This window comes from Maylandia zebra, linkage group LG5 (genome assembly GCF_041146795.1).
Source record: "Maylandia zebra isolate NMK-2024a linkage group LG5, Mzebra_GT3a, whole genome shotgun sequence".
NCBI classification, from domain to species: Eukaryota; Metazoa; Chordata; class Actinopteri; order Cichliformes; family Cichlidae; genus Maylandia; species Maylandia zebra.
This window is the reverse complement of record NC_135171.1, coordinates 34,473,565-34,501,278: the sequence shown is the minus strand read 5'-3', so window position 1 is coordinate 34,501,278 and position 27,714 is coordinate 34,473,565. Positions and strand designations below refer to the sequence as shown.

The window sequence follows — 27,714 nt, the reverse complement described above, 5'->3', positions numbered from 1 at the left end:
GCCCGCGTAACAAAATAGATAAAATAGAAAATTTAAAAAATTAAATTCCATAATGTTATGTACATTTACACGTACGTATGCATGCATGCATGCATATGTATGCTTTCTTCAACCCCAGCCACCTCCTCCTCCACCAAAAACTTCGTCTTCAGCCAGCATTGCCTCACTCAAAAGGCAATGGAAAAAGGTGCTTCGACTTACGAAAATTTTGACTTACGAAAGACCCTCTGGAACAAATTAATTTTGTAAGTCGGGGTTCCACTGTATATAAATAAAATTTAATTGAATTATATGTATTAGTAGGGTTACGCTAACCCATGCCACAAGGCAACCTCTGGTCTAGACTTTCACCAACGGTGAAGCTAGTGATTAGTTTTCTAGGAAGATCCAGGTAAAGCAAAAACATTTTTTTGAAAAAGGTGGAAATTTTACTAGTTTGAACTTTTTAAACTCTAACAATCTGATAATCAGCAACTACACTAAACACTGACATGCAACACACAGAAATGAACATGGTACAAGTGGAAAAACAGTTTTTAGTTTTATGGGCTTTATTTTTATACCACATATATCACACTATATAAAGTTGCAATCATCAGTGTTTATATTATGATATGTAAAGTGAAAAATATATTTTCAGATGCAAAACCAAGTGGTCTAGTTTGCAAGTGTATATCATTTTAGCATCTTAAGCTCATTATTCTGGTCTCATTTCACATTATTATTATTACTAAAAATGACTCTTGTATACACTTTAAAGGGGAATAGTTATTAAAATGTTATTACTTCCAATCTCATACTTTTATTCTTAGACGCCAACAGAAGTCTTTTATCATTTAAACATCAACATAGTCCTTTTATTTATGTTATTCTTGTCCTTAGCATATGCTCTGTCTCAAACGAGCTCATTTAACTCCTCTTAATTTAAGTCTACCCTTTAAATCAGCTTTCTTAGGATTGGCTGCCCTCCTAAACATAAAGATTGAAAGCATGAGGCTGACTGTGCTCACAGTCAGAGCCCGGTGCTTGAGCTCTCCAAACCTGAGCTTTCTGCTCACAGAGATTACCTGTCCATATGCTGTATTTATGCTAATTATTTAAATTTTTGGCTATGTTTAATTTAAGCATCCACCATTGTAAAATTATGCCTAAAAGTGAGAAAAGACATAATTGGTGTCCTTTAAAGCTAGTACACTGCTTCTCTTTACAGGAAAAGTAAATACACATTTTAAGTATCAAACTTTTAATTTGGTGCCTTTTTTAAAACTAATTGATGCTTTTACATATTTCACTGGTTTCTTTAAAAATTCTCAGTTTTAGTGAATTGCAGCTGTAGACAGACAGAAAAAAACATTTCCTGAAATAAGTAATTTGCTGAAGCACAAAGGATGGGTGACAGCCAGCATCAGGCCTTTTGACAAGTAAGTGTGAAAATTGTTGAAGGCTAACAGAATAGCTGATGCTTTCAGTTTTGCACTTTATCGCTCATCAATGGCTATTTAAAAAAAAAGAAAAAGAAACAAACAAAAAACATAAAAATGACTTCCTGAAAAACAGAGTGAGTACAGTTAGTCAACACATTTTAAAACAATCTATTTTAGCACATATATATTTAATTTCAGATATCAAATATATCCTGAAAAGATTTTCAAATTTTTTCTTAATCCAGACATTTTGGCAAATATGTCCAGTTACAAGTGCATCAGAGAGAAAAAAAGAATAATTTCTTTCACCTCTGCCATTCTCACAAACAAAAAAAAAAGAAAAAGATTTTAAAAAGTGTTCATATTGTGTTTTCAGCAGTACTGGCAGACAAACTATAGAAGAAGCGATTCTACAGAGATTACTGATTAAGTTAGTGGTGAGCCAAAATGAGCTCAAGTCTAAACCTGTCTATTTGAAAAGTTGACCTTTAGTTGGTATCGCCTCCATCAAGCTATTCACCATAATGCTTTTCAACATTAGAACACAGTGCCACAATGAATCATCCTTCAATGTTTGAGCAACACTGGATGGAGGTGGTGTCTGCCATATTACATTTAAGTTAAAAAAAATAATTATAGAGCTCTGCAATTCAGGCCAGCGAGTCTTCACCTCTGATATATCATCACAGATATCCCATCAACAGATGGATTGACACAGGCTTTTCACTAAGATCCCTCTTTCAATTGCAAGAAAAAGAAAAAAGAAGAAATGACAAGGCTGCATAATAGCCTGTATTTTATTTTTCACTTCTCTTCAAAAGTAAGGGCAGTGGTTTTAATCAAAACAATTGACTTCTGTCTGACCTCTTTCCTTTGAGTACAGTCCAGGAACGCCTTAGGCTGGGCTGAATCCACACCGTGCCATATGAAAAGGAGGCCTTTAGAATGTAGCCTACCTAATTGACTTTGTAATAGTGTCATAGTTCACTGCCACCAAATTGACTGAGTTTTCAAGCATGCTTTGGCTACAATGACCCCTGAAAAATGACAAAAGGGCCTCCCAGTGCAACTCCAAATTTATCACTAGCAACAAGAGGCTGACAATCTAAAACTGAACAGCAATGTGATTATTTACAATTGGTCATTTTGAGTAATTAGTTTAACATGTCGCATTTCCTCTCCACTAAATCTGCTTTGCTTAATGTTCTTTCATTTGGATATTTGACCTACTGGGGAAGATTAGAAGACATTAAAAGGCTATTTTAATACACTACTCTTTCAAATGTTAATAAATGACGTATTTTTGAGAATGCATATTGATGTATTTTGTGTAAAATCACACCACAGATTTTACTCAGATTTACTCAGATCAACAAAGTCTGTATCAGAGATATGGATAGGTTTAAAAAACAAAACTAATTCATAAAAAAAAAAAAGAATGGTTATAGTATTTCCAATTACTGTATATAAAATCTCCAGGACTTTTAGAGAGACTCAAAATTAGAGAAAAGAACTGTATGTAGAATCATATGATTTTAGCATATTAGGTGTCACCACCAAGAATGTGATGTTATATTGGCCCGAGTTTTAGCAGGCATCTATTTTAAGCAAAATCATTCTGATTTATGGATATAATTTTGCCTGTCCTAGTTAGTGACTAGTGGGACGACACAGCAGAGCATTAGCATGAGGTGAAGAGAAAACAAGTTTTCAAATGAATACTTTTGAATATCAGATTTGTAAGGCAACACTGCAGAGAGTTCAATTTCAATATATAGTGCCAAATCACAACAGCTACCTCAAGGCTCCACAGAAAGCCAAAAGAATAATAAACATATTCTATTTTTTGTGGTTAAAAAAATGCACTCACTTTTTTTCTTTCATTCAAACTGAAACAGACAACTGGAATATTCCTCTCGTTCCTGTCTGGATAGCCTGGGCCTCTTACAGAGATTTTGTTTTTCACACCTTTGACCTGCACTGTGTAAAAAGAACTCCTGCTTACCTTCAAAAGGTGCTAATTAAATGGGGTGAGGGGGGATACAGGCACCATATGGAGGAGGCTCCTACTGCTTTAGAATTTTCACTAAACTGCTCTTTCTCTATGTTTCTATGGAAAGGATGTCATCTGACTGACAATGATTAGTTAACAGGTCTTCACAGCCCAGTGCTACTTTATAAATCAGCTGTACTGGATGACACATGACTCACTCACAAATCTGACTACGCTGGTTTGTCTTGTAAAATTGTGAATTACTTCACAGGAGAAAAGAGCAATTTGATGTTTCACTGAGAGCGAATTCAGAAACTATTTGTATACTTTTATGCTTAATATTTTATTGGTGCTATTGTAAGAGGTACTGTGAGTGTGAAGGAAGCTGCAATACTATGGGAAGCCTCTTATGAGAGAAATGCTAAGCCGCCAGAAATGATACATAGCTGCTCCAGAGTATTTTTGCAACATAATTGACGTGCCACAAGCATAATTTCCCATCATTAGAGGAACCTGTTGCCTGGGAGCATAGGGGCTTTCGAGGAGGAAAATCCAAGCCCTTAAGCTGCCAGGCCTGAAAGATAACAGGGCTGCAGCAGCACAAATGCAGAGATTTGGGGGAATATGTGGACAACAAACAAACACATTTTGCAATTCATTATACTGGGTGGTAGAAATTGTATCAACCATTCTGTCACATATAATGAATGCAGACCTGGAGGAACACTGTCATATAAAATCTGCAAAGCAGTGAAAAATAAGTGCAACCTCAAGACTGATTTGTGGAGCAAAGTGTTTTTGAAATGGCCTAATAATAAGACCGGTCCATCTTTTCAAAAACTCTTCAATCCCAACTCCCATCAGCTTTTTGCTCTTCAAACTAGCTCCAAAACTGCTGGAGGAGATGAATAACCTCTGTTTATTTGCCATGATCACCTCCTTGTTAATTAAACACTGACAGAATAAAACAATGGGATCAGATGTTTTCATCTTCTAATTGACTGATTGATTTGCCTGCTTTTTATCACCCCATGAGAAGTTTTTTATGATGTAATGCCAAGACTGTTTCAGTTGATTTATAGAATGCTGCTTCAGCGGGTGCGCTGATGTGGGAAGGTGATATAAACATCATTTGTGAATTCATGTAGTACAAAAGTCTGCTGAGGAAACTGACAAAAAATATGAAAAAAAAAAAATAGGCAAGTGTTTTGTTTTGCTAATTTGATGTTGCTGTGGAGTCCCTATAGAAAAGGCATAAATGTGGGCTGTAAAAAAAAACTCGCACATTTTCAATATGTTTATAAATATCAACAATCTGAAGCTGCAAAAGACTGACTGCCCAGTGTGGGAGTTGTTTACAAGATTTTGTTGTTATTGTTGCTGGATCATGGAAGCATTGAGAGCTTTCAGCCTGGAGGATGAGCTATTGTTGAGGATTTTTCCATCCTTCTGAGAGCTATATATCTACTTCTGCCTTTGGGATAATCGTTGTTCATGAAATGAATTTTGCTAAGAATACTTTTTATTAAAGAGTTGTTTGTCATTTTTGGTTAGGACTCTGAGGAAGTTTCTGACAGAGGTTTATGATGTGAAGCAATAAACAGCTTAGTTTCTCTCCCTGGAGGCAAAAAGTATAAACATAAATTCTCTGAAACAAGTCTTTTGGTTTACATTATTGTTAAAGACTGTGGGATTTTCACATTAAAGGATGCTATTATAAACATTTTACACTCATATTTAATGTTTATTTTGATATGTTTGCTTGTTAAGTTCACAGCTGTTCAACAATGTTATTACAAGGTACCAGGTTAAGTGTTCATGAAATCGTGGAAATTGGTGTCCCCAAATGATCAAGTGGGACTGATGAATGAAAACATACACTCTTAGCTACAACTGAAAGTGTGATTCAATCTCTGTAGGACGTCTTTTGAAAGTTGGACAGAAATTATCAATCAGATAAATATGGAATTAAACTTTAAAATACAACTAAAATAACAGAATAGTACACAGAGTAATTTTTAGAAGCTAGCAATGTTCTGCTTGGAGGGATTCTGTCTGGGAAGGTTGATTTAAATCTGCAGTTAACTGTTTCATTTTTTTTATTGCCCAAAATAATCTGACCCTTCTTTGCACTCCTTAAAATTATTCCATTATAGCAAAAACAACTCAATTGTTGGAAGATCTTCTCTAGTGAAATCCTCTAGATGCTGATCAGGACGTTCTGTGAAAACCTGATCCTCCTTTATCCTCGTCTATTGAAATGTTTTAGGATTTACAGTAACAATGTGTGGATACTAGGGAAAGCTGTTAAATGTGCCAGCAAGGAACTGAGCAGAACAGTAGATGTCAATTTTACCACAGAATACCCACAAACGCATGTTGGCAACTCCTTTACCCCAACGAGAAGAGCGCTTTAAAGTGATTGTGCCAGCAACAAAAGGGGACCTTTTACATTAAGAGTTTAACGTAGACAGTCTCTGAGAATTTTCTGGGTTATCCTGGATTACCAGCTCAGTGAGGGACGCTATTCAGGTCGCCAGTGATTACACTCAGACAGCCAGACTATTTTGATTTGTAGCCATGCTTGCAATGTTGTCTTAGGGATTGTAGGATGATCTAAAGGGTCAGTCAGTCAATCTAAAACTTGACACTTGTACTGACATATAATAAGATATGTGGAGATCTATGGCTAGTACTTTTTTTCTCTGCATTGTATTCAGATAATGAATCCTAAACAGTAGCTTTGTCATTCACTGGTTTTGTACTCAACTTTGAAGCTTTGAAGGAAAGAGGTCCAACATATGAACTTGAAACAGTGGATGAGGCTCAGCAGTGAATCTCAACCCTAATGGACAGTGTTGGACATCATTGCACCCACATCCCTAACTAACTAACTTTATTAAAAACAACAAACAGACAAACACTATTCAGAATTGCTATGTGATTTTAAAACGGGAAACTATGGGGATTGACACACAGTCTCAAGTGGCATCAAGAGGAACTGCAGTTTTTGCACAGTGGCTCATGATTTTTCTCCTGGCCACCAAATTTATACTGGATACTGAATACTAAAAGAAATTGTTTTGCTTTTTTTCTGAGCAGATTGGAGGTCAGATAAATACAAAGCAGTATTGTTTTTCCTCACAGCTCAGATGTGTAAAATTAATAGCCAAATGTTCAGCACTGGAAATAAGTATTACTCCTAAAATCCAATTTTAGGGCTGTTTTCAACTGAAGAACATCTTGGTCAGCTGAAATAACCCCCCCTTTAGCCAAATTGATTGCAGAGTTCACTCCACCTTCCTTTCTATTGCTGTTTTTTGTTGTTGTTATTGCTGTTGTTGTTGTTGTTTGCTTGTTTGTTTTAGATCAGCAATTTTAAAAAAAAAAAAAGAGTATTTGCAGCACATGGAGATACTTTTACCCTGGTTCTCTTGAGCTGAAATAATATGAAACTTGGAGTGGATCAGCAGCTGACCTGCTCATTTGTTTCCAAATTTAACAAAATAGACACAGCTGGTCAGCTTTATGAAGGCATAAAACCCATCAGTAATCTTACCGAAAGAGAGATGGTGGTACTATTTTCTCTGTGTGCAAGTAACTTGGCTTAATAATGTACAACTCACTGTGCTTATCTGTGTGTTTCATGTGGATGAGTCAGCATGGCAGAGTATGATATTCTACTAAAATAAACAAAGACAGAACTTGTTTACATTCCTTGAATGTCCTCGTTAAGTGTCAGCTTGTCCCCCAGCAAACAATTACAGAACATTTCTTAGTTATTCATGATTAAAGGAGAGCCTCAAAGTCCTTTTACTTTTCAATTGTTTTTGATAAACAGCTGCTGTACACACAGATCTTAAGAGAGAACATTAAAACAAAGAAGTCTGTGTTGTCGCTCAAACAGAAATAAATAAATAAATAAACAAACAAATAAATCCCCAAAACAGGATTTTAGGATTCAGTGTTTTGTGTGCAGAAAGGAAAAATATTTCACACACACTGTGATGTTGTTAAGTGCTCAGCTGCACCAAACCAATTTTGCATCAAAGTAGTAAGATGAAAAGAATTCAAAGCGACAGTGATATAATTTTCACGGAAATCTCATGTTGCAACCTTCTCTCTGCATTCCTGATTCTGCACAATTCAGAAATGTTTTCTTCTGACAAAATGTCAATAAATATGTTTAATATAAATTGTGTGATACACAAATGAACGCAGCAGTCTTTATCCTTTATAAAGCCTGACCTTCAGTTCATTATAATTAATCATCTGAAAAGTGTTTGTACTAGTTTTGTGCTGACATCCTTTTTATTATTAATTAACTACAAAACATGTTTTGCATATTTTATTCTTTTGCATGGTCACAAGAGGGTTTTTTCTTTTTTGAAAGCATAACAACACTTTGCAGTGTGTCTGAAAACATGGTCCCTCAACATTTAACAATACTTTGTGCGTGTGTGTGTGTGTGTGTGCGTGCGTGCGTATGTGTGTGTACTTTTCATGAATATATTCACCATAAGAACATGTACAGGTTCACATTTAAGACAAATGCGTTCATAAAAATAAATATATTGTTTCAAATATGCACTGATGAGGCAAAAAAAACCCTTAGGACCACTCGCAGGTGGTATTCAATAAGCAATAATTATCTCATAAGAATGGCACATCAATGTCTTTGATACATCAGACATTAAGTGGACAGTCATCTCTCGCCTGTGTTGGATGCCAGGGATGACAAGGTGTTGGGGTATAAAAAGATCTGCTGTTAATGTGTGAAAAACATAAGTATCCATCTTCAGAGGTCTTGTAGAGCTCATGCCGTGATGGCTCTGTTGTGTACTATGTGAGTATAAAGTCACTTTACCATCTGCAATGGCCCCACGTGCTGTGATCCAAACACACCTTCATAGTTTCACAAGAAAATTTCTGTGTGAATGTGCATTTTATTGTATAAATTTGTTTTCCAACAAGTTGTAATTGAATGAGCATGTCTCTGTAGTCTGTATTTACAGCATTATTGCTTGTCTAAAATGCTGCTCTTCTCTTTTTTTCTGCACTGTAGGGTTTTCCTTGGGAATTCTTTTATCTGAATCCAGGGCCTAATGATGCCAAGGATGTTGTACAGATTTCAAAGTCGTTCAAAGGCTGATTCATGATTTTGGCCGGCATAAATAAACTCATTTGACTTCAGGTATGCAGACCTTCACATATTTGCACATGGGAGCTGTCCAATACCTCCACAGTGCATCTTTGCTGAATCAACTACACAAGCGCTGGAATGGCTTTATAGCATGCCAGCAGCTTTATATTCATTTTACTATAATGTTATACTTGCCTTACCTACAGGGCTAAAGAACCTGGCTTCAGTGCCTTGCTCAGGCACATGCTGACAGTAGTTAAAAAGTCAATCAAGCCCCCTACAGCCTCTTCTAGCTCAAGTAGGTCTTCGAACTGGGAAACTTTCTGCTAGCCAGATCGGTTAACCTTGAGGCTACTGCTGTACCTCACTTGATTAATTAATTTATTTCTTTTGCACTTCACATCAGCAACTGCCCTCAGCAAGAGACATCTCACTCATTCCTTACAGACAAAATTGCACTAATTTCTTATGCTATAAACAATGTGAATAAAGTTAGATAATGATGAGACCTTAATTTGCCAGGGGCCTTGGGGTTCCCTACTGGAAGATTTTTTTTTAATGTTTTCCTAAAGTCATGGCATATCAACCACTCAGGCAGCCCAGTTTATTTTCATTTGTGTTTAGTATGCATAAAGTTGCAAATATAAATATTATGACTGAAGGGGATTAGTGGATGAGCATTGTATTCAAAGATAACTTGGATTAACTAACGAGCAAAACAGATTTTCAGAGGCTTTGTTAAAAACTGGGAATGTGCAATGTCTTCCTAAATATTGGTTAAACTGACTAATTTATGAAGCCAGCATTGCTCTTTGGACATAACATGCACAATGCCATCCTCCTTAAAAATGTAATTCTTTTAGTACACTTTACCATTCCATTCATTTATCCATTTACAAATTGTTTTGCATGTTCTCCAAACAAACTAACTTGACAGCAACTGAAAAAGAAGTGGGAATTGCCCTTTATAAACAACAACAACAACAACAGATTTCGTCTTCACATGCAGAGACAACGATACCACTTCCACACGGAGATCTGACTATTTCACGCCTGCTCTATCTTTCAAGCCTTGTCAAGAATTCTGTGGAGAATTCACAGATGAGTGCACACATTGTTCATCTCACAGTCGTACAATAAAAGGACACTTGATGGAAAAATACAGGCCAAACATAAAATGAATAACATATGACTCCAATTATGCCAAATAATGTGAATGAAAGCAGGTTCTTATGCTATGAAAGATATGTGAATCAAAGAGGCACAGTTTTACTTTATCATGTTATCTTCCATTTTTAATTAAAGTCTTTGCCTTGTGTGCTTTGTCAAATGATTGGAGTGACAGTGTTAGTGCACTAAATGAATACAGTTTTTTAGGCTGCTAAATATATTCTTGCATCATTTTTCTGCTGCAGGCACAGCAGATTTACTGGAGTCTCAGACAAGCGAATGCCTTGCATTGCAGCAAGAAGATGACTGTAAAAGAAAGAAGCAGGAGGATCACTCCTAGATCTCTGCTCTGCTATTCATGTCAGTACACTTCAGAGCTTTCGGTTCAAATATGGTAATCTTAGATGTGGTTAGCCGGCCTGTGGGGGAGACTTTGTCAAGCAGGGCTACGATTTCAAGTCTCTGGGTCAGTGCAGTGGGAGCTCTATTAAAGTGGGCTAATCCTACGGGCATAGTAACGTACCTTAAGGCAAGTGCCACGCTCTAATCTGTGCAGAGACAGAAAAGCTGATAACTTCCTACATTCTTTCCATTTTTCTTGTCTTTTGAAATTCATACATTATTCTAATATGGGTTTATGCCATTGCTTTTACTCAGTGTCATATAGATTTAACTACACTGTTTAAATACATTTTTAATCACATCTCTTCTTCTATATTAATAATAAATCCCTCTAATATTTTTTGTCTCTGAACTCTAAAATAGCACACCTTTTGTCTTTTTTTTTATTCATCCATTACCAGCGCTGAGCAGTTTTATTTGACAGCAGGAAAAATGGATTTGTTCATTTTCTTTACACCGGCATATTTGACTGAACATACTCCCTATTCTTTAGAGCTGCCACATCCTGTACAAACAATTCATCTGCCATGAAAGGCACCATGTGTTTTTCTTTGCTGTCTGATGTCGTAGATGACAAGTTTTGTAGACTGAGCAGGAAAGCTTTTTACAGAGGGGAAATTTCCTGACTACCACCAAGATAGGATACACCTATTGGTTGAAACACTCGTTGCCTTATGGCTGTATCCAGTGTGACTGATGCATTTGTCAGTCACAAAACAGGAAGACATACCTTTTAAAATGCAAGAAAGAAAACTGCATTGAGCTGCAGCCAGTAGGCGAGTGAAAGAAAGTGAATTAAACTACACAATGCACAATCACTTTTGCCTGCCTTTAGACTTTGACCCATTCTGAATCATTTGTATATCTTGGCAGCTTGGTCTCATAATTGATGCCATTCATTACATGATTGAGGGGGGCGTTTTGATGAGGTGAGTGGAGGTAACTAGACCATTGCTGAGAGCAACTTACACTGTGATGATTGATAGGAAGCCAGCTGCATAAACACTGACGTGCTGGTTGCCCAAATGCAAGTCAGTGTTATTCTCTTTCCCAGCTAGGGGCAAAGCCATTAATAAACCCTGCAAATGATGATAGCTGTTGTATTGATTCTAGTTTGCACTCTCTACTCCACCAGCCCGTCTCTTTTTCAATACTTTGCCTCAGTAAACACAGGCATCAGAACTGTTGACCCGGGTTGTCTCTGCCATTGATCACCCTGCTGATGTTGGGACACCACATTCTCTGTTTGCATGGTAGCTCAATTTATTCACAAAGCTTGCAGATGGCACAAAATGGATCAATACAACAGGAAAAATGGAAGTATGAGATTAAAACTCATAAATGTTTTCCTGACAAATGAGGTAATATCAATCCTTGCTCCTCTGCAACAGATTAACCTGTATTTTCCAAGAAATCAAGACTGTGGTATTTTACCAAACAGAAACCTGGAGGGAAATGCTGTACTGTGCCTCATGATCACAGTATGGCGTTTGTTTACCAAAAAAACAAAACAATAAGGACTAAACAGCTTTATTTTGATCACTTCCTCATCAGGCACAATAGAACAAATGCATAATGAATTTGTAGAGTTGCAGCAGTTCCCTCACTCCTAGCTGATCAAACAAATGCTTCTCTCTCATTCTGCAAAAACTTCCCTTTTTCCACCCTTCAAATCCGCTCCTACTTTCTCTCACCCACACGTCACTCCCTTCTTCTTCCTCTCCCCCTCTCAACTAACTGCCTTGTCATATCTAATGGAAATGACACGCCCTGAGACGAAGTGACATTATGTCAAAAATTTATCCTGCGATTACTGCCAGGCTAAATCACTCTTGCTTTATTTCTCATTCTGAATTAAAATAGGAACACTCTCACAGAGACACCATAACTTCAACGAGGCTCCAGTGTAATGTCTTCAATAACACTTCGTAGCCAATGTCTTCCACTATTTCAATTTTGCTGAGAAAGTTCAAAGCCTCTGTGCCTCTTAAGTGAGTTTGAAGCCTGTTGAAGAAAAAGAGCAAAATTGTGTTAAACTTTTAGATGCCAACAAAGGGTGTCGGTTTTTTTCTACTTCAATGAAATGGCTGCCTCCTCTCACACTTGCTTTTATAGAATTACCTCAAGCTCCTGCAGTTTGTTCTGGTGATTTATGGGCAATTTTGCATTTTGAGGAAGCTGTGAAAAGTCTCTTTTTTAAGTCTAGGTTACTTTAGTTCTCTCTGGGTGACAAATATAGGCAAAATATTCCAAATTTCTAAATGCTTGGTAGGGCAAAAATGCCAGCCATATTAATGTGTTACCATCTCAATCCCATGATGTGTTTATAACCCCAAAGATGATGGTTTCAAACCACGTGATTTGGGGAAAACCCATACCTAGAATATATTAATGCAATACCTTTTTTCAGCTGTTGTCACAAAATCTAATGCTTCTGGTCAGAAATAACTATAATTCCTCGGATGTTCCCTTCAATCAGTTCTAGATGTTTCGCCTTGCCCAGACATTTTCCCGATTTCATCAGGGCTAATGGGACAATTGGAATCCTATTTGTGTCTCACTGTGCTGCCTATTACCTTATGGAAATCCTGCTCAAAATACAGCATCACTTATTTCTTTACGCTAAATCAAATTCAGTTTCCACCATCAAGGTTATTTCAGCATGCTGTGTATGGAGATTGCTTGTGCCTAACAGTCAGTGGTTGGTTCATGCCAATGTTTTCCTATCACATGAGGTACCAAAGCCTCTATTCATCCCCCTCCCCCTTGTGACAATGGTACCCCTGACTCGCTAGCACAAGGGTGCTTTTCTCATTTATTCAAAATTGACCTTTCAAGGTCCTTGTGCAGAGATGAAATGTTGTTTAATCCCCCAGCAGATGAAGAATACAGTTTCAAGAACTTGTTAGAGTTTTAAGATCACAGTAAACAGTGTAAAACAACACCATTTTGACAGAAACAGGACAAAATATTGTTTTCGCTGCTTAAAGGGACCAAGGGCTCACTTAGCAGCTCAACATGCATCAGCGAGTTACTCACAGCAATATTACTTTTCACTGTCTTTAATTATTAAATATAAATATAGGTCACACAAATGATTATTTACACCCAATGGCAAACTAAAATGTTAGGTTTGGTTTTATATGAATTATGCAGCACAATCATTATTTAAATCTGCGTGGCTAAAAAGAAAATAGAGAAAGCATAGCTATATATTTGGTGTGGATAAAAGATGGAATCAATCAGTTCCAAGCATATTTAAATTAATGACTCTTAAAGGTCATCCCAATCTCCAGAGAGCAAAGGTGCAACTGTCTTACATCTTTTCACCTTTTCAGTGAAGTGCATTACAGAACTCGGTTCTAATGATATGGTAAATAAAAAAAACTTTGACATCATCTAGTTTGCTGTGCATCCCGTAGTTGCACAGCCATCACAATGTTTCAACACTATTGTCAATTTAGAAAGAATGTTGCAACTATGCAAGTTAGCCAGAGCAGTAATTAGCTCTCAGGGGAGCCAGAAAAAGACTACAGCAACAATATTATCTTGTTTAACATCAGTTCACCCTGCTAGAATGCATCCTCAGGCACAGCCTCCAACTTCAGAAAAAGGCTCAGACTCTTATCTGACCTATACGTGCTTTCTATTTGTAAAGATTTTATATATGTAACTTTATTATATCATGAACCACATCTAGCAATAAAAGAAACTATTTTTAACATTAATATTTTACATTGTAAACAGTTTGGTCCTGTTAACTCCTTCATGTATTAGCTAGTTACCTCGTGAATTTCTAGGTTAGCAGAAAAGCTAGTTTGCCTCCTTGCTGAATTGTATCAGCAAAGCCATTCTTCCAGAATCAGTGTCGGTGGACAATTACAGGTTCATCCAAAGCACCATGGGACAGTTCTATGGATTTAAAAGCTCACTGCCTTAAAGCAGGATTTCTTCATTTACTCCTCTGGCTCAAAAAAAAAAAGTCTGATTGTATAGAAATCGCACTTGTCAGTCTCCAGTTTCAAATCTTATTTAATGAAAAACAATGTCTGTTTTCTAAATTATAGCCCTTTGCAGAGGAAAAAAAAAGATAATAAAATGATGAAGGTTTAATGGAGGTCTAACTTGTGATGGATAATTCACAAGAGTATGAGCATGTGGACACTTCATAACCAGGGCTTACACATCAATGGGAGGAAATCAGGACAGGATGATAGATTCCATCTTTAATATACAGTCTATACTATATTGCCTGACAGGAAGAACTACAGCAAGAGGGGAGTGTGTCGTAATTAAAATACCACTTGCACTCGCTCTATCTGGTTTGTCTTGTAACGCAATGCATCATTGCTGATAACCTCATAACACTCTTAACTAACAAGACCTAACGGTGACAAATGTTTCAACAATCACACTCTGTCTACATACGATTCAACCACCAAGCCTTTTCTTTCCACAAAAAACAGCTCACTGATTTACACCAAAGAACGCACAATACTGTAACATAAACAGAACAGGTTCACGGTTTTCATCTAAAGCTTCTGTTTTTGTGTGAGGATGTTTATCAGGATGAAGATTCAAGCTAGATGAGAAGCTGACTAAACAACGTCTTCCACCAGCTCGTTAGGAAGAAACCTGAAAGAGCAATAGTTCTGAAGGAAACTGTACTGCCAGATGTATCTGTGTTTCTTTGTCATACAAGGCTCCGTGCTGTGTAAAGAAAGTTTACAGAGTTGTGAAGCAAAGTCTGATCAAACACAGATACTATAAAGACACATAAAATGATTTTGTCATTTCTGAGGTCATGAAAGCCTCTTCAGCTATGCTGTTGTTAAGTGAGATGTTAAGATGTCAGCGTCGATAAATAGATGCAACTGGCAAAAACACAATATCCATTAATTGACTTCCTTCCCGCAAACTGTGCTGAGATGCACCTTGACCGCCTTCTGTTTATTTTAGATTTGTGTAATTATATTATTCTCGTCTCTCCCTAAGCTAAATTTTATTGCTGCTGTAATGAGCACATTTCCCCAAAGGGATCAATAACTCTCAAGTCAAACTAATCTAAAGACACTGCTCTACTGTGCCACTGGCTGCATGCGCCCAGTAATCTAGATGCCAAGTGTGCCAACCAGCAACTATATAAAAACAACACATATATAAAATGGAGAGAAAGTAAAAATGAAATGAATTAACCTTAGGCTGATAAAATCATAAAATACATCTTTCCTTAAAGGAACCACATATAAATTAATTAACAATAACCATTGCTCTCACAGAAATAGTGCAGCTTAGATAAGGCGAAACTACAGGAAATAAAAAGCTGTATTTCCTGTAAACATGTGCGAATAGGACAAACAATCAAGTTTGGAGTCAGTACAATAATTCTTAGGATTTGTCTGTGTTTTGTCTGGTACAATGTTGGGTTGGTTGCCTGGCATATAAAAGGCAATGTAATGCATTTATTAAACAAATATTTTCACATGGTTTTGTGTGAAATCATGAAATTACTCTGTAAGCTCTTGTATTTGTACAGAAACACTGCATACTCATTCTTCCATGAGTTCACTGGAAAATGTCCAAAGCTCTTTGTTGTACAGACAATGCATGCGTGTATTAGGCATTAGTGTAATCTAACTCTGTGTTTGAGTGACTGTATATGTTTGAGTGAGTGCCAGAGAAAACTTGTGGTACCAGGTTTGGTCACACTGCAATACCACTGAGGAAATGTTGGCTAAGGAGTGCAGCAATGCACACATGAATTGAAATAAAGTAACAGGGTTCATTATACAAAATTATGTATTTGTTTACATTATTTATGATATCCAATATTTATGCTTTAAGGAAAATGACCTCTGGTGGCTCAACAGCTTTGAACTAGTGTCTGCACAGTAAACAGTTTTGTGAAATGCAAGTTCTTTTCCTAATTTTAACTCAGTTGTTTTTTTCTCAGTTGTTGCTGAAACATAACCAAACCACGAGTTAGAACGAGTGAGTAAAAGAAAAGGTTCAAGTAAATAAACTGGAGTCCAGTCTCTCAATGAACAGTAAAATGTGTCCATGCCACTTTCATTCCACCTAATGTGACCTTTGTCTGACCTTTAAAAGCATTTGTTTCAGGAATGCTTACATGGGTCGTTTCAGGCGGTACTGTAGCAACAAATGATTTAGTTGAAGGACCTGTTGTTTTTTTGTACATTACTCTTCATACTTTACTCTCTGAATAAGACACTACAAATGTCACAGGTCTTATAAGAGACAGACGGAATATTAATGTCGGACATGATTTTTACCTAATCTTTGAAAAGAGGAGCTCTGTGCCCTTAGTGTGTCTAGAGAGATGCTCAGTCATTACATTCCTTCAAGTGAAGCTCCTCTATTAAGTGAACTCTGAGTGACCTCTGTAACCTAACCTAAGGAAAAAAATCTCCATAAGTGAACTCTGAGTGACCTCTGTAACCTAACCTAAGGAAAAAAATCTCCATAGTAACATCCATAGGATCGATTCAGGGCAACTGCATACAACATCACTATCTTAATGAGCTTCTTAATGCAGTTTTTGATCAAAGTGGGAATTCAAATATGTTTATTATTTTTACATTTAGTAATGTTTTTATCAATGTTGTTGCCAATACTCACCTCTTGTTTTTCTAAATGGACTGAGCAATTAGTACATTTTAGAAATCCTCTCTGGGTTTGACATTGTTCAGTTAAATGCTAATGCAAACCACTACATCAGCAAATAAATATAGCTGTGTAAAAAAATAATTCCACCCTGATTAAAGCTAAAACGATTATGTTGTAGGTAAATAAGATTTAAGATTTTAATTACTTGATATCATTTTTATGTTACAAAAACTTATGTTACAATTTTTTGATGGTCATTTTTTTTTTTATGATTTTTTGCTTAATTTGGTTCATGCGTTGACCAGGGTAAAGAGCACCAGGGAAAGTAAGGAAACTGGCTTTGGAGGCATCTTTTAATAAAACTATTGGACAACATTACTGGTTTTTGTGAACGCCAAAAATTGATGGAAATGTTTCCTACTTTGTAATTAGGCACATCTGTTCAATTGCTTTTTAACACAGGTTGTGGGGAATATGTTCTTGGCTCCTTTGTGCCTGTAACTGAGCATTGTTCAAATGTGATGGCTAACCTGTATATAGTTGATGACCATGTTCCTTTAACACCACAATGTACCCATCTTTTGATGGATGTTTCCAGGAAGGTAACATGCCATGTCACAAAGCTCACATCATCTCAAACTGGTTTCTTGAACATGACAATGAGTTCATTGTACTCAATGGCTTTCAAAGTCTCTAGATCTCAACCCAATAGAGCACCTTTTGGATGTGATGGAACATTAAAGCAATTCGGAAGTGTCTAATCAATATTTGCAATGTTAGTGCATTTTTCTCGCACAGTAAGAACTAAATTGAGCAACTTTGGTAACATTTGAAATTTTAAAATCTTTTTACATTTTTTTATTTAAATATGAGCCTTCAAAAATTGAAACACGGCATGATTGCACAGCAGTGACCAACATATCAAACATGTATATACATATACATATACATACATGTACATGTATATGTACAGTATGTATTTTTGTCACTTTAAACTAAGTTAAGATTGCAACACAAGATATCATGTTGCTTCAGAAACTGTCATGGAATCGTTACACTACTGTAATGTAATGTGTAAGCCTATTCTAATGAAGCTAATATGAAGCCATTAGAAAGTGCTCAGTGGAAGCTGAGAAAATCTTATCCCCCTGACAAAAGTGCTATTGATATGTTCTTATGAAAAGGAGCTGTCTGGATTATCTGCAGAATTGTAATCCAGATTAGTTGCCTGAACTGTCTAATTTAAATTATTGTCTTATGTTGCGTAATTGAAATCTGTCTTCTTCTCATAAGTTTGGAATGATGGACTTAAATAAGTAGACAGACAAATTCAACTCTCTTTGAAAGTTAAAATCAGTTATATGTCCATTTTTTGTCTAGCTTTATCCAGAATTTTTCATGTACATAGTCGTTAGGAAAACTTTGCCACTCATCTTATATTCTTGGGGGAGGGGGGGGGGGGGATATCCTTCTTGTACACCAACCTGATTATCTCCTGTTGCTGGGTGCAATGCTAAAGCTATTGAATGTCACTTAAATGTCATTCTGTTTTTCTCTGACAACCAAACAGACTACCAACTAGAAACAAATTTGATGCTCATAGTTTTAAGTCAGTAACCTCATTTTATTGTTTTTGGTGTCCATGTAATTATTCATATACTAACCTTATCTATAAAAATTCACACAACAGCCTCTTTTGTGGCCAATTTGTGCCACATCCCCCGGGTAGTTCAGGCTAAAATAAACTCCACTTTCCCCCATAACCTCCCCCACACCCTAATCCGTTGCTTTTTTCCCCCTGCACTTTTGATTGAATCTGCGTCACGTATTTCTCCATTTTTGTCTTTGTTTTAAATATGTATTAATGTGCATTGACATTATAAAGTACAAGCTGCCACAGAAGAAGCAGAAAGGGAATGATGTCACATGAAATCATTTGGTCAGCTAACATTTCTATAGGGTATTACTTAAGATCGAAGTTCAAATAGCACTTGGCTAAGGAAATTGGCTTTTATAGTGTCTTTGCATTAAGAGCAATATGTAACCATTACGTCCCTGTCAGAGAGGGAGAAAAGATGGAGAGTGAACTGCTAGAGAAGAAGAGTGATGATTATTTAGCCTTTCGTTTTGCCTAATTAAGCAATGACAAGTAATTGTTCAAACAAATTGCAAGAGGACATATCTGAGGCACTCAGGGGTCATTTGCGTTATGTCAAATAATAAATAAAGACATAACTGCCTGACACATCACACACGGGTGTGAACTAGAGATTAAAAGGCCATACAGATAGAAACAGGGACATCGCTGTGTGTGCTGTGATCTCTTCCCTGGGTGACTGCGGTCATTTAGAATGCAGATGTTCACAAGTCTGTCTGTTGCTCTGGGTGGAGCCGTGCTTCTATCTTATCCTGTTACACAGTCTACAATACTTTCCAGTTTCTTTACCTTGCAGCTTTCATGATATTCTTCAAAGAGTGCATCAAATATTTATAAAGCAGTAAGAAGAAAGCGTGATCTAGCTTATTCCCCTATGCCATAAAACTCCATTGTTGTTACACTATTGCGTTGAGTGGTGCATTACTGCATTACGATAAACACAAGCCCTATGCATCTTAAGGCTTGCTCTAATGCACAAACTTATTATCAAAATTCAGTACTAGTGCACCACATATGGTACTGTGCAAAAGTCTTGAGTCACCCCATATCTCTTCATATTTTGCTTAGTTTGTACATTTCTTATCAGCATGAAAATCAGTATTTGAAATGAGCATCTTTATTCTATAAAACAACCTGAACTCTCTTAGGTAAGCTTCCTTGTAATTTCTTTAAGCAATGTGATGGCAAATTTTTAATGATTCTGGTCTTCCGTGTGTTAAGCTGATGATGAAAAGTTCTGACTGTATTGTGTGACAATGGTGGCTAGATAACATGTGCTTGGATGATTCATGGTCCAGCACAAGGACTAGGATGAAAATGAGTGAAGAAGCTGCCAATATCCAAAGGACTTTGAAAGACCTTCGAAAACCCTGGAGAACTATTTTTCAAGACCACTTTGAAAATTGCAAGAAAGTCTGGCTACTCCAAAGCAAAATATAAGGAAAGGCAGCTCAAGATGTTTCCACAGTGCTACATGTATTAATCTTTAAATAATACTGTAACTCAGACCTGCAAAGTTGTGCACAAACACCCGGTTGGTGTTTTAATATTTTCATGGGATTTGTTATTTATGACATAAATATAAAGCCTCACCAACCTTAATATTTAAATGTGAACTGCTTTTAACCTGAAAGATCATTTCAGTAAGAATCAGTTAATAAAACATAATTATGCATTTTCCCCATGTGTTGAGTTCATACTTTGTTTTCGCTCACTAGGCATAACAATCAGCCCATTCTAAAATTGTCTGTTCCCTGGATCTACAAATAAACCACCCAGGAGCAATGCAGAGTTGTTTGTGCTCCCCTTTTCTTCTTCTTCATTTTACATTCTCCACATGGGCTTATTCAGCCCAACTCTGTGGCTAACACTTGTAATCCTCATCACATGGGGGTAGCAGTTACTCCATTAGCAGGGTTTTTTATGTTGATGTCAGACAGGCCATTGGTTTGCAAGGGAAATCTTGTTAGGGTTCTTATTGACATTGTGTTTCATTAACTTGATTAATGACATCTATTGGGGCATGCTCCATAGTAATCAACGTCTCTGCAGAGAAGGGCAGTCTTCAGCCAGAGATGAGCTTCTACTGCCCAGAACTGACTGGTCTTTCTGTCTCCTGTTTGTTTCCTAAAGTCTGCACTCGGAAAGAATCGTACACCTCAGGCCCTCCAAGGTTTGGAGGCCTATCTCCACCCACCACCACTTCCCCTGCCGGTGGCGGACTCCCTCAGGTGTCGGTGTGTTGGTGGTTCTTTGTGTCTGGGGGAGGGCGTCCGGGTACACACCGGCTCACTCCTTGGCGGCCGCTTGTCGGGGCCTGGGGCCTGGGGCTCGCTCGGGCCCCTTTGGAGGTGGGGTGCCCCCGGCCTCTCGGCCTGGGGCTCGGTCACTCAGGCACAGCTGGGGGCCGGCGGAGCTCACGGGCGCGTCACTGCAACTCCCCCTGACTTCTGCTCCGCGGCTGCTGGGCGAGCCCTCATCTGGGACTCTCCTCAGCTCTTACTGGAACAGTGGCGCGGCTGCCCCTCTGTTGGTCTTCCATGGTCTCTTGTGTTCTGGGGGCCTCTGGATGTCTGGAGTTTTGATCTCCTCCATACCCGCTTCACACCCTGGAGGACGGGACTGTGGCCCCCCCCACACTCCCTAGCAGATCATTACATGGAGAAACCTTTGGAATGCAAGCATGCTGATCCACACAGGTATGCACACATGGGTATTCACAGACGCGGACTAAAGCTTTCTTGGCTGCTGCCTCAAAGCACACTGTGCGCTGTCTATCTTGCGTGCTGCACAATATCGTTTATTATTTAGTAAATATTGATATCTATGACTAGCTAGTTTATTGTGATGGTGCTTTGTTTTCTCTATTATTATGTTACTCTTTGTTGTTTGCTGTCTCCTCTGTTTGTTTTTTTTGTTTGTTTTTTTTTTTTTTCTCCATACAGGTGACCCAGGAGTTCTTTTTTTTTTTTTCTCTCTCTTCCCCCCCCTTCTCACCGTCTCTTCTCCCCTTTGGTTTTCTTTCTTTCTCTCCCCCTCTTTCTCTCATTCATTCCCCCTGTCCTATTTATTAAAAAAAAAAAAAAAAAAAAAATGACAAAGGATGAACTGAAGCTCTGCCATCACGTAATGTCGCATACTGCTGTTTCTGATGTCATTTAAAAAAAAAAAAAAAAAAAAAAAAAAAAAAAAGAATCGTACATTCATAAATACGAAAGTAGTAAGCAATAAGAGACCATTAAGTAGACCCCAGATGACCATTAGGAAGTTTCCATTTCAGAAACTATGTGCGTTTCATAAAATAGGTCCTTTGAAATTGAAGAATAAAGCATCCGGTGGCTGCATCAGCTCCACGTAAGATGTTCCAAATTATCTGGTGTTATTAGAACCTACTATGTCCTCATTGTACTGCTCTTTGCTTTGATGTCTTTGGTAATTTAATATAACACATTCATTGCCAGCAGAGAAAACATCTGCTAGAATGTAGCAGTAAAATACAAGGTGAAAAAAGGGGATTTTTCCAACATTAGGTGTAACTAATACACATATTAAAATTTAGTATGGCAGAAAAAAAATATTTATGTCAATTGCTGTTTGACAAAAATACCAGGTTGTTTTATTACTTCCACCAGCATACTTTTTGCCTGTCCTGTCCACAATCCTCTGTGCCATTTACAACTAAGCAACTAAGTGCATCAAAAGTTCAACATTACGATGAAGTAGTGAGTCCCAAATGTATACACCCTCCATGCAGTATTACATAGTTTAAAAGGGCATAGTGAAGGTAAAAATAAAAAGTATGTGATTTGGAAAGCTTTCTTTTTTTTAAACAAAACAAGTGACTGCTTTTCGTGTCCATGTATCCTACCACAGCTCTTACAACCATCCCTTCAGGGTGGGTCACATCCTGGGTCAGTATATGGGAGATGAGAAGCTTCTCATCTCAGACACTACACAGAAATAAACACTGAAGGCCACTGATTCCCAGCTCGAGGCACTTTTTGCCAGAGAAGAGGGATACAAAAGCAGAGATCACAAAACCCCACCTGGAATTCATATTTACCTTTCATCATCTGCTTTTTACCCACATTGTACTCAGTCTTATTTGCTGGCTCTCTTAAGGGAAAGCTGTTCTGGTGAAGCTCCAAGCATGTGGCTCCTGGGCTGCCAGGGCTGCTGCTATGGGAGCTGAGTCAGATAATTTGCCCGTTCAGGTTATTTTCTTTATTCAGCTCATGACAGTGGCAAAGTAGGAGAACAAGTGCAGCAATGAATTAGCAGAATACTTCAAATCCACAGTCACAGGGATTTGCTCACTTAATATTGTGAAAGCACACAGTTTCAATTAAGAGCTCAAACTAAATTGTAGCAGCTAATATCTATGATTTTTCTGAATAATTTATATAGATTAGTGTGTTTAGAGAGATATGTACTGAGCTTGAACAATCCCCCCAAAAATTGTGTTGATAATACAGTTAAAGTCTGATCCATTTTATTGTAGATAAAAAAAAATATAACTAAACATATTATAATAATGCTATTTATCTAAAACAAAATAGCCTTAACGTTTTGGCAGTGAAACGTATGAAATGCTTATGACTGTTCTTTAATATAACAAAGAAATGAAAAAATATTTTTAAAAAGAAATATAGTCTATGAAAACCAAAATTTTTGCTGATGTCAAAAACATTTGGCCATGACTTTAGTTCAACATCACTTTGTAGTTTGTTTAATTCTGAATCCTCTACTTTAACTTTATGGCCTTCTCCATTTTGGTATGTTAGAAGCCAAAAGTGACAAAAGGGTGGACTGCGAAATAGGCCGGATGGGCTTAACATGGCCACATATTTAAGTAATTGCATTAAAAATGTTCCAAAAGGCAGCCAACATAGATGAAACTTAACCTTGAGACCTAAAACATTTGACTAAGAAACTGACACCCTGTGAAGTTCTCACATATGGAGAAATAAGCTCTTTGTATTAAGCTGTACCTATACTTTTTAAGGTAAGCCATTTTACATTGGACTTTATAAGGAATAAACTGCTGTTGAAGACAGCCTCAACTGGTCATTCCAGGTACTACAGTTCACTTACAATGTAAAGCACCTTGAGGCAGCTGTTGATGTGATTTGGTGCTATATAAATAAAATGGAATTGAATTGAAAATCTGTGTGGGTATGAAACATTTTACAGAGTTGTTTGGCTTTAATAAACTTTAGTGTAGATTACTGTGATTGGCATTGTGTATGGGTGCATTGTTAGGTGTTTATTCTGGATGTTAATTAGCAACTTCTACATATGACTGATATTGTCTCTATAGCATCACTCTTGTAAAACTGAATGGTGCTTCACAGCCATTCATATCATAATTATATGGATGGTAACAACAAACAGATGTACTCTGTGGTATTCAAGTAGACCTCTGCATATGCAAGTTCTGGGTTGAAATCTAACATTTGACCTCAGTGGCTGACTTTTGCTAGCTGTGTCACTGAGATATATCATTCATCAGTGCAGCAAGCTCAAATAGGTGACACCTTCCCACATTGGTGTGCAAGTTATGCAGTAATGATGTACAAGGCCAAGTGTACTCACCATCCTCCCGAGACTTCTGAATGAAAGCATCAACACCGCTCTCGCCATAGTTCCCCTCTGAGGCCACTGTGGAAACATAGTTCCAGCGCATATACTTCACAATATCTACCATGGCCTGGGCCTGGTAGGTATCAGGAGGCACCACTCGGGAGAAGAAGTCATAGCGGGTGTTGTCACTTAGCTCTGGAGCTGTGGAGGCATAGCTCACCTGGGGTATCTGCACAAAAAGAAGTAATAATAAAATAAGCTTGAAGGAGCTTCTAGTCAAAGGAGTTGTGGGATTGAAGTGAACAGTATCAAGGCAAAGCAATGCACACTTACTTGTGTGTGCTTTTCAACTACAAGGGGATCAAAGTGCTTTACATAAGACATAAAAGGCATTAGGACAAGATATAAAAGAAGCTCAAAGCTATACAGTAATAGCAGACACAGATAGGATTTAAAAAGAGTACAATAAAAAAAAACACAATAAAAGTAAGTGACATATTTAAAGAATAAACAATTTAATTTAATAAAGGGCACTTGCCCTAGAGTTTATAGACAAGTTTATTGTACATAAAAACTGAATACTGCTTATCCACTTTTAGTTTTGACTAAGGGACAGTAAACAGACCTTCAGAAGAACAGGAATGTATTGTAGCCTGAACCATTCAGTGCTAATTGGAATCATTTCACAGCCACTCATTTAAAACGAGGAATCGATACAAATGTGTGAAAACTCAAGTCATATCAGCCACTTGATCTTGGTCTCAATGTAACAGCAATGTTCTGAATAAAAATGGTAAATGGTCTGTATTTGTATAGCGCTTTACTTGGTCCTAAGAACCCCAAAGCGCTTTACACTATACACAATCATCCACCCATTCACACACGCATTCACACACTGGTGATAGCAAGCTACAGTGTAGTCACAGCCACCCTGGGGCGCACTGACAGAGGCGAGGCTGCCGGACACTGGCGCCACCGGGCCCTCTGACCACCACCAGTAGGCAACGGGTGAAGTGTCTTGCCCAAGAACACAACGACCGAGACTGTCGGAGCCGGGGCTCGAACCTTCCGATTACAAGACGAACGCCCAACTCTTGAGTCACGATCGCGGCTCAATATGTTGATGCAACTTTCTAGATATAGTAGTCTGGCATAAATCATTTTGTTTGTCATGCATCCTTATGATAGTAGCCCAATTTTGTGAATGTCTTTTAAATCACGTCTTAAAACCCACTTTTATTCCTTGGCTTTTAACCTCAGTGAGACTTAGTTTCTTTTTTTAATGCAGTAGTTATTTAATTAATGATTTCACTCTTCTTTTATTTGTTTTTTATTTATATCTCATGTAATTTTATTTTACAGTTCCAATGTACAGCACTTTGTGTCAGCTGTGGTTGTTTTAAAGTGCTTTATAAATAAAGTTGATGATGATGATGATGATGTAGTCATTGAAATTGAAGCACCAATACACCATTTTTTTCCATTACCAATTGGAGCTGAGATTCAAGTTATTCAAGTTATTTCTCTTTAGACAGTTATCAAAGAACACCCTGCTGATCCATTTATAATACCCAGCATCACTAGTCCCTTATGCTACCGTAGGCTGGCCAGAATATAAATTGAGATCACGAGTATGTCACACATTTCAGCATGGGTCACTTGCTGGTATATTTGTGTACCACAGAATGTCCATGCTTGGCTCTAGCTTCTACAGCTAAGCATGATAGAAAATGATATAAAAATAAATAACTGAAGTATTGTACAAGCATTAGATTAGATTAGATTAGATTAGATGAAACTTTATTAATCCCTCGGGTGGGTTCCTCCGGGAAAATCAGTTTCCAGTAGCAAAGCAGATGTGCAAGATGCAAATTTTTCTGCTCCAACTCGATCAACGATTTCACTGATGTGTGCACCAAGAAAAACAATACACACACACAAAAAAAATAAAATAAAACATATAGGTGAGCTAAAGCAAGAAGCTTTTCTTGAGTGACCATAATTTTATATAAGACTTACTCTTAGCTGGTGTTGTGTTTCTCAACACAAGAGGCTGTTTTCAGGGATTTCACCAAGGCAGTTGTTGTGATAGATAAACTGTGTTTGTGTAAATGGAATTTTTCATCCCTATGGGTCACACTGAACAAAACAGACAGACGGCAGAGGTGTTTCCTGGTAATGATACACAGTGTGCCTTTTTGATGAGGATCTGTCGTCATGTTTTTGTGTCTCTGAACAAAATGAGGAGAAGGTGCACTCAGTGAAACATGAGCCTAATGAAAACAGCACTGTTTCCCTCCAGATACTTCTTTGCCACATGCAGAATTTCATTATCACTGACAGACCTGTAGGCGCACGCACACACAGATAACCCTTGAAATGAAAACATCTGACTTAAAGGCAATGTCCTCCCAACATGATGAACACCAGAGTGGCCTAACGCCCTTCTTTACATTACAGTATATCAATAAAAATGAAGAACTTGTCTCCACTCACCAGTGGCTGCAGATCAACCTTGGCATTGTAAATACAAATACATATTCGACAAACAAAAAAAAAAACAAACAAAAAAAAAACATAGGTACGGCATGTTCATGGGTAGTTAGTAAGAAGAATCTGGAAGGTGAAACTAGTAAGTATGCATTATGATTTATGTTTGAAAATGCCTTAGTTATTGGGTTAGTATGTACCATGCACCCCTTGCCTTGAAATGTGATCATGCAAAACTGGTCAGCCAGGAATCAACCTGTTAAACTTCCAATTAGTAGATGACTTGTTCTATCTCCTGAGCAGGTCCTCTATTAAGTTTAGTCAAAATTTTGTAAAAACTTCACACGCTGAACTAAACTAAAGATAAATCCTTTGGGAGCTAAAAATTGAAGCAGTTTATCAACCTGCTTACCTGCATCACATCATAATCAGAACACATCGTGACCTCTATAACAATTAGCTTTGGTGTTTTTGTTCTCTTTTCTGCTTTAATTATACTACTATGACAACAAGCTTATGTTGCATTGTTTCATTTTAGATTTTCCTTTATTTCCTAATTTATTTGTTTTCATGTTTCAGGTTGGATAATGGGTGAAACATGGTAGAGGCAATATCACCTTCTTGAATCCTTCTCAACAGCAGAAAAACAAAAACTGGTCAGAAGTGGGGGGAATAAAAATGCAACCAACTACATTGCAACAGCAAACAAAAAGAAGGTAAGATAACTGTGCAGTGGCTTTAGGGGAAGTCATGACAATTTGTGAATGGCCCAGCCAAAGTATAAACTTTAACTTCACAGAACATCTGTAGGGAGACCTGAAGACAGCAGTTCTCTGAAGCTTTCACAGGCTCTGCCAGGAGGAATGGGATAAACTGTCCAAATCCAGGTTTGCAAAGCCTGTAGAGACTTACCCAAGCAGACTGCTAGTGTAAGCTGTAACTGCTGCAACGCTGGTTACTTTTATCATGGGTTCTTAAGTCTGAACTGACAGAGAAGGGGAAAAATCCAATATTATAGACTTAAAATTGTTAAAACAATACTGAATACTTCCTAAAGCGATGGCATGTGTACATTTTTGTATTGCGAAATAAAAAAAAACAAAAAACACAAAAACTCTGAATATGTGACGCTCATCTGAGGCCAAATCTGAGGTGAAGAGGGTTGGTTTCTTTTAAGCTATCAAAAGAAACACAGCAGGCCAAAAATACATGTTGGTACATGGCG

At 37.5% G+C, this 27,714-nt stretch overlaps 1 protein-coding gene across 6 annotated transcripts in view; it reads right to left on the bottom strand.

Annotated features, from left to right (window-relative positions):
- Positions 1-27,714, bottom strand: part of LOC101481524 (metabotropic glutamate receptor 4) — a 210,718-nt gene that overhangs the window by 62,953 nt on the left and 120,051 nt on the right. For all 6 annotated transcript variants that reach the window (XR_013098692.1, XM_004547528.4, XM_076884263.1 and 3 more), the window contains exon 3: positions 24,012-24,228. Coding sequence is in view for 5 of the 6 variants with exons in the window: in XM_004547528.4 (XP_004547585.2) it covers positions 24,012-24,228 (217 nt within the window). In the remaining variant the exon portion in view is untranslated. The remainder of the gene's footprint in view (positions 1-24,011; positions 24,229-27,714) is intronic.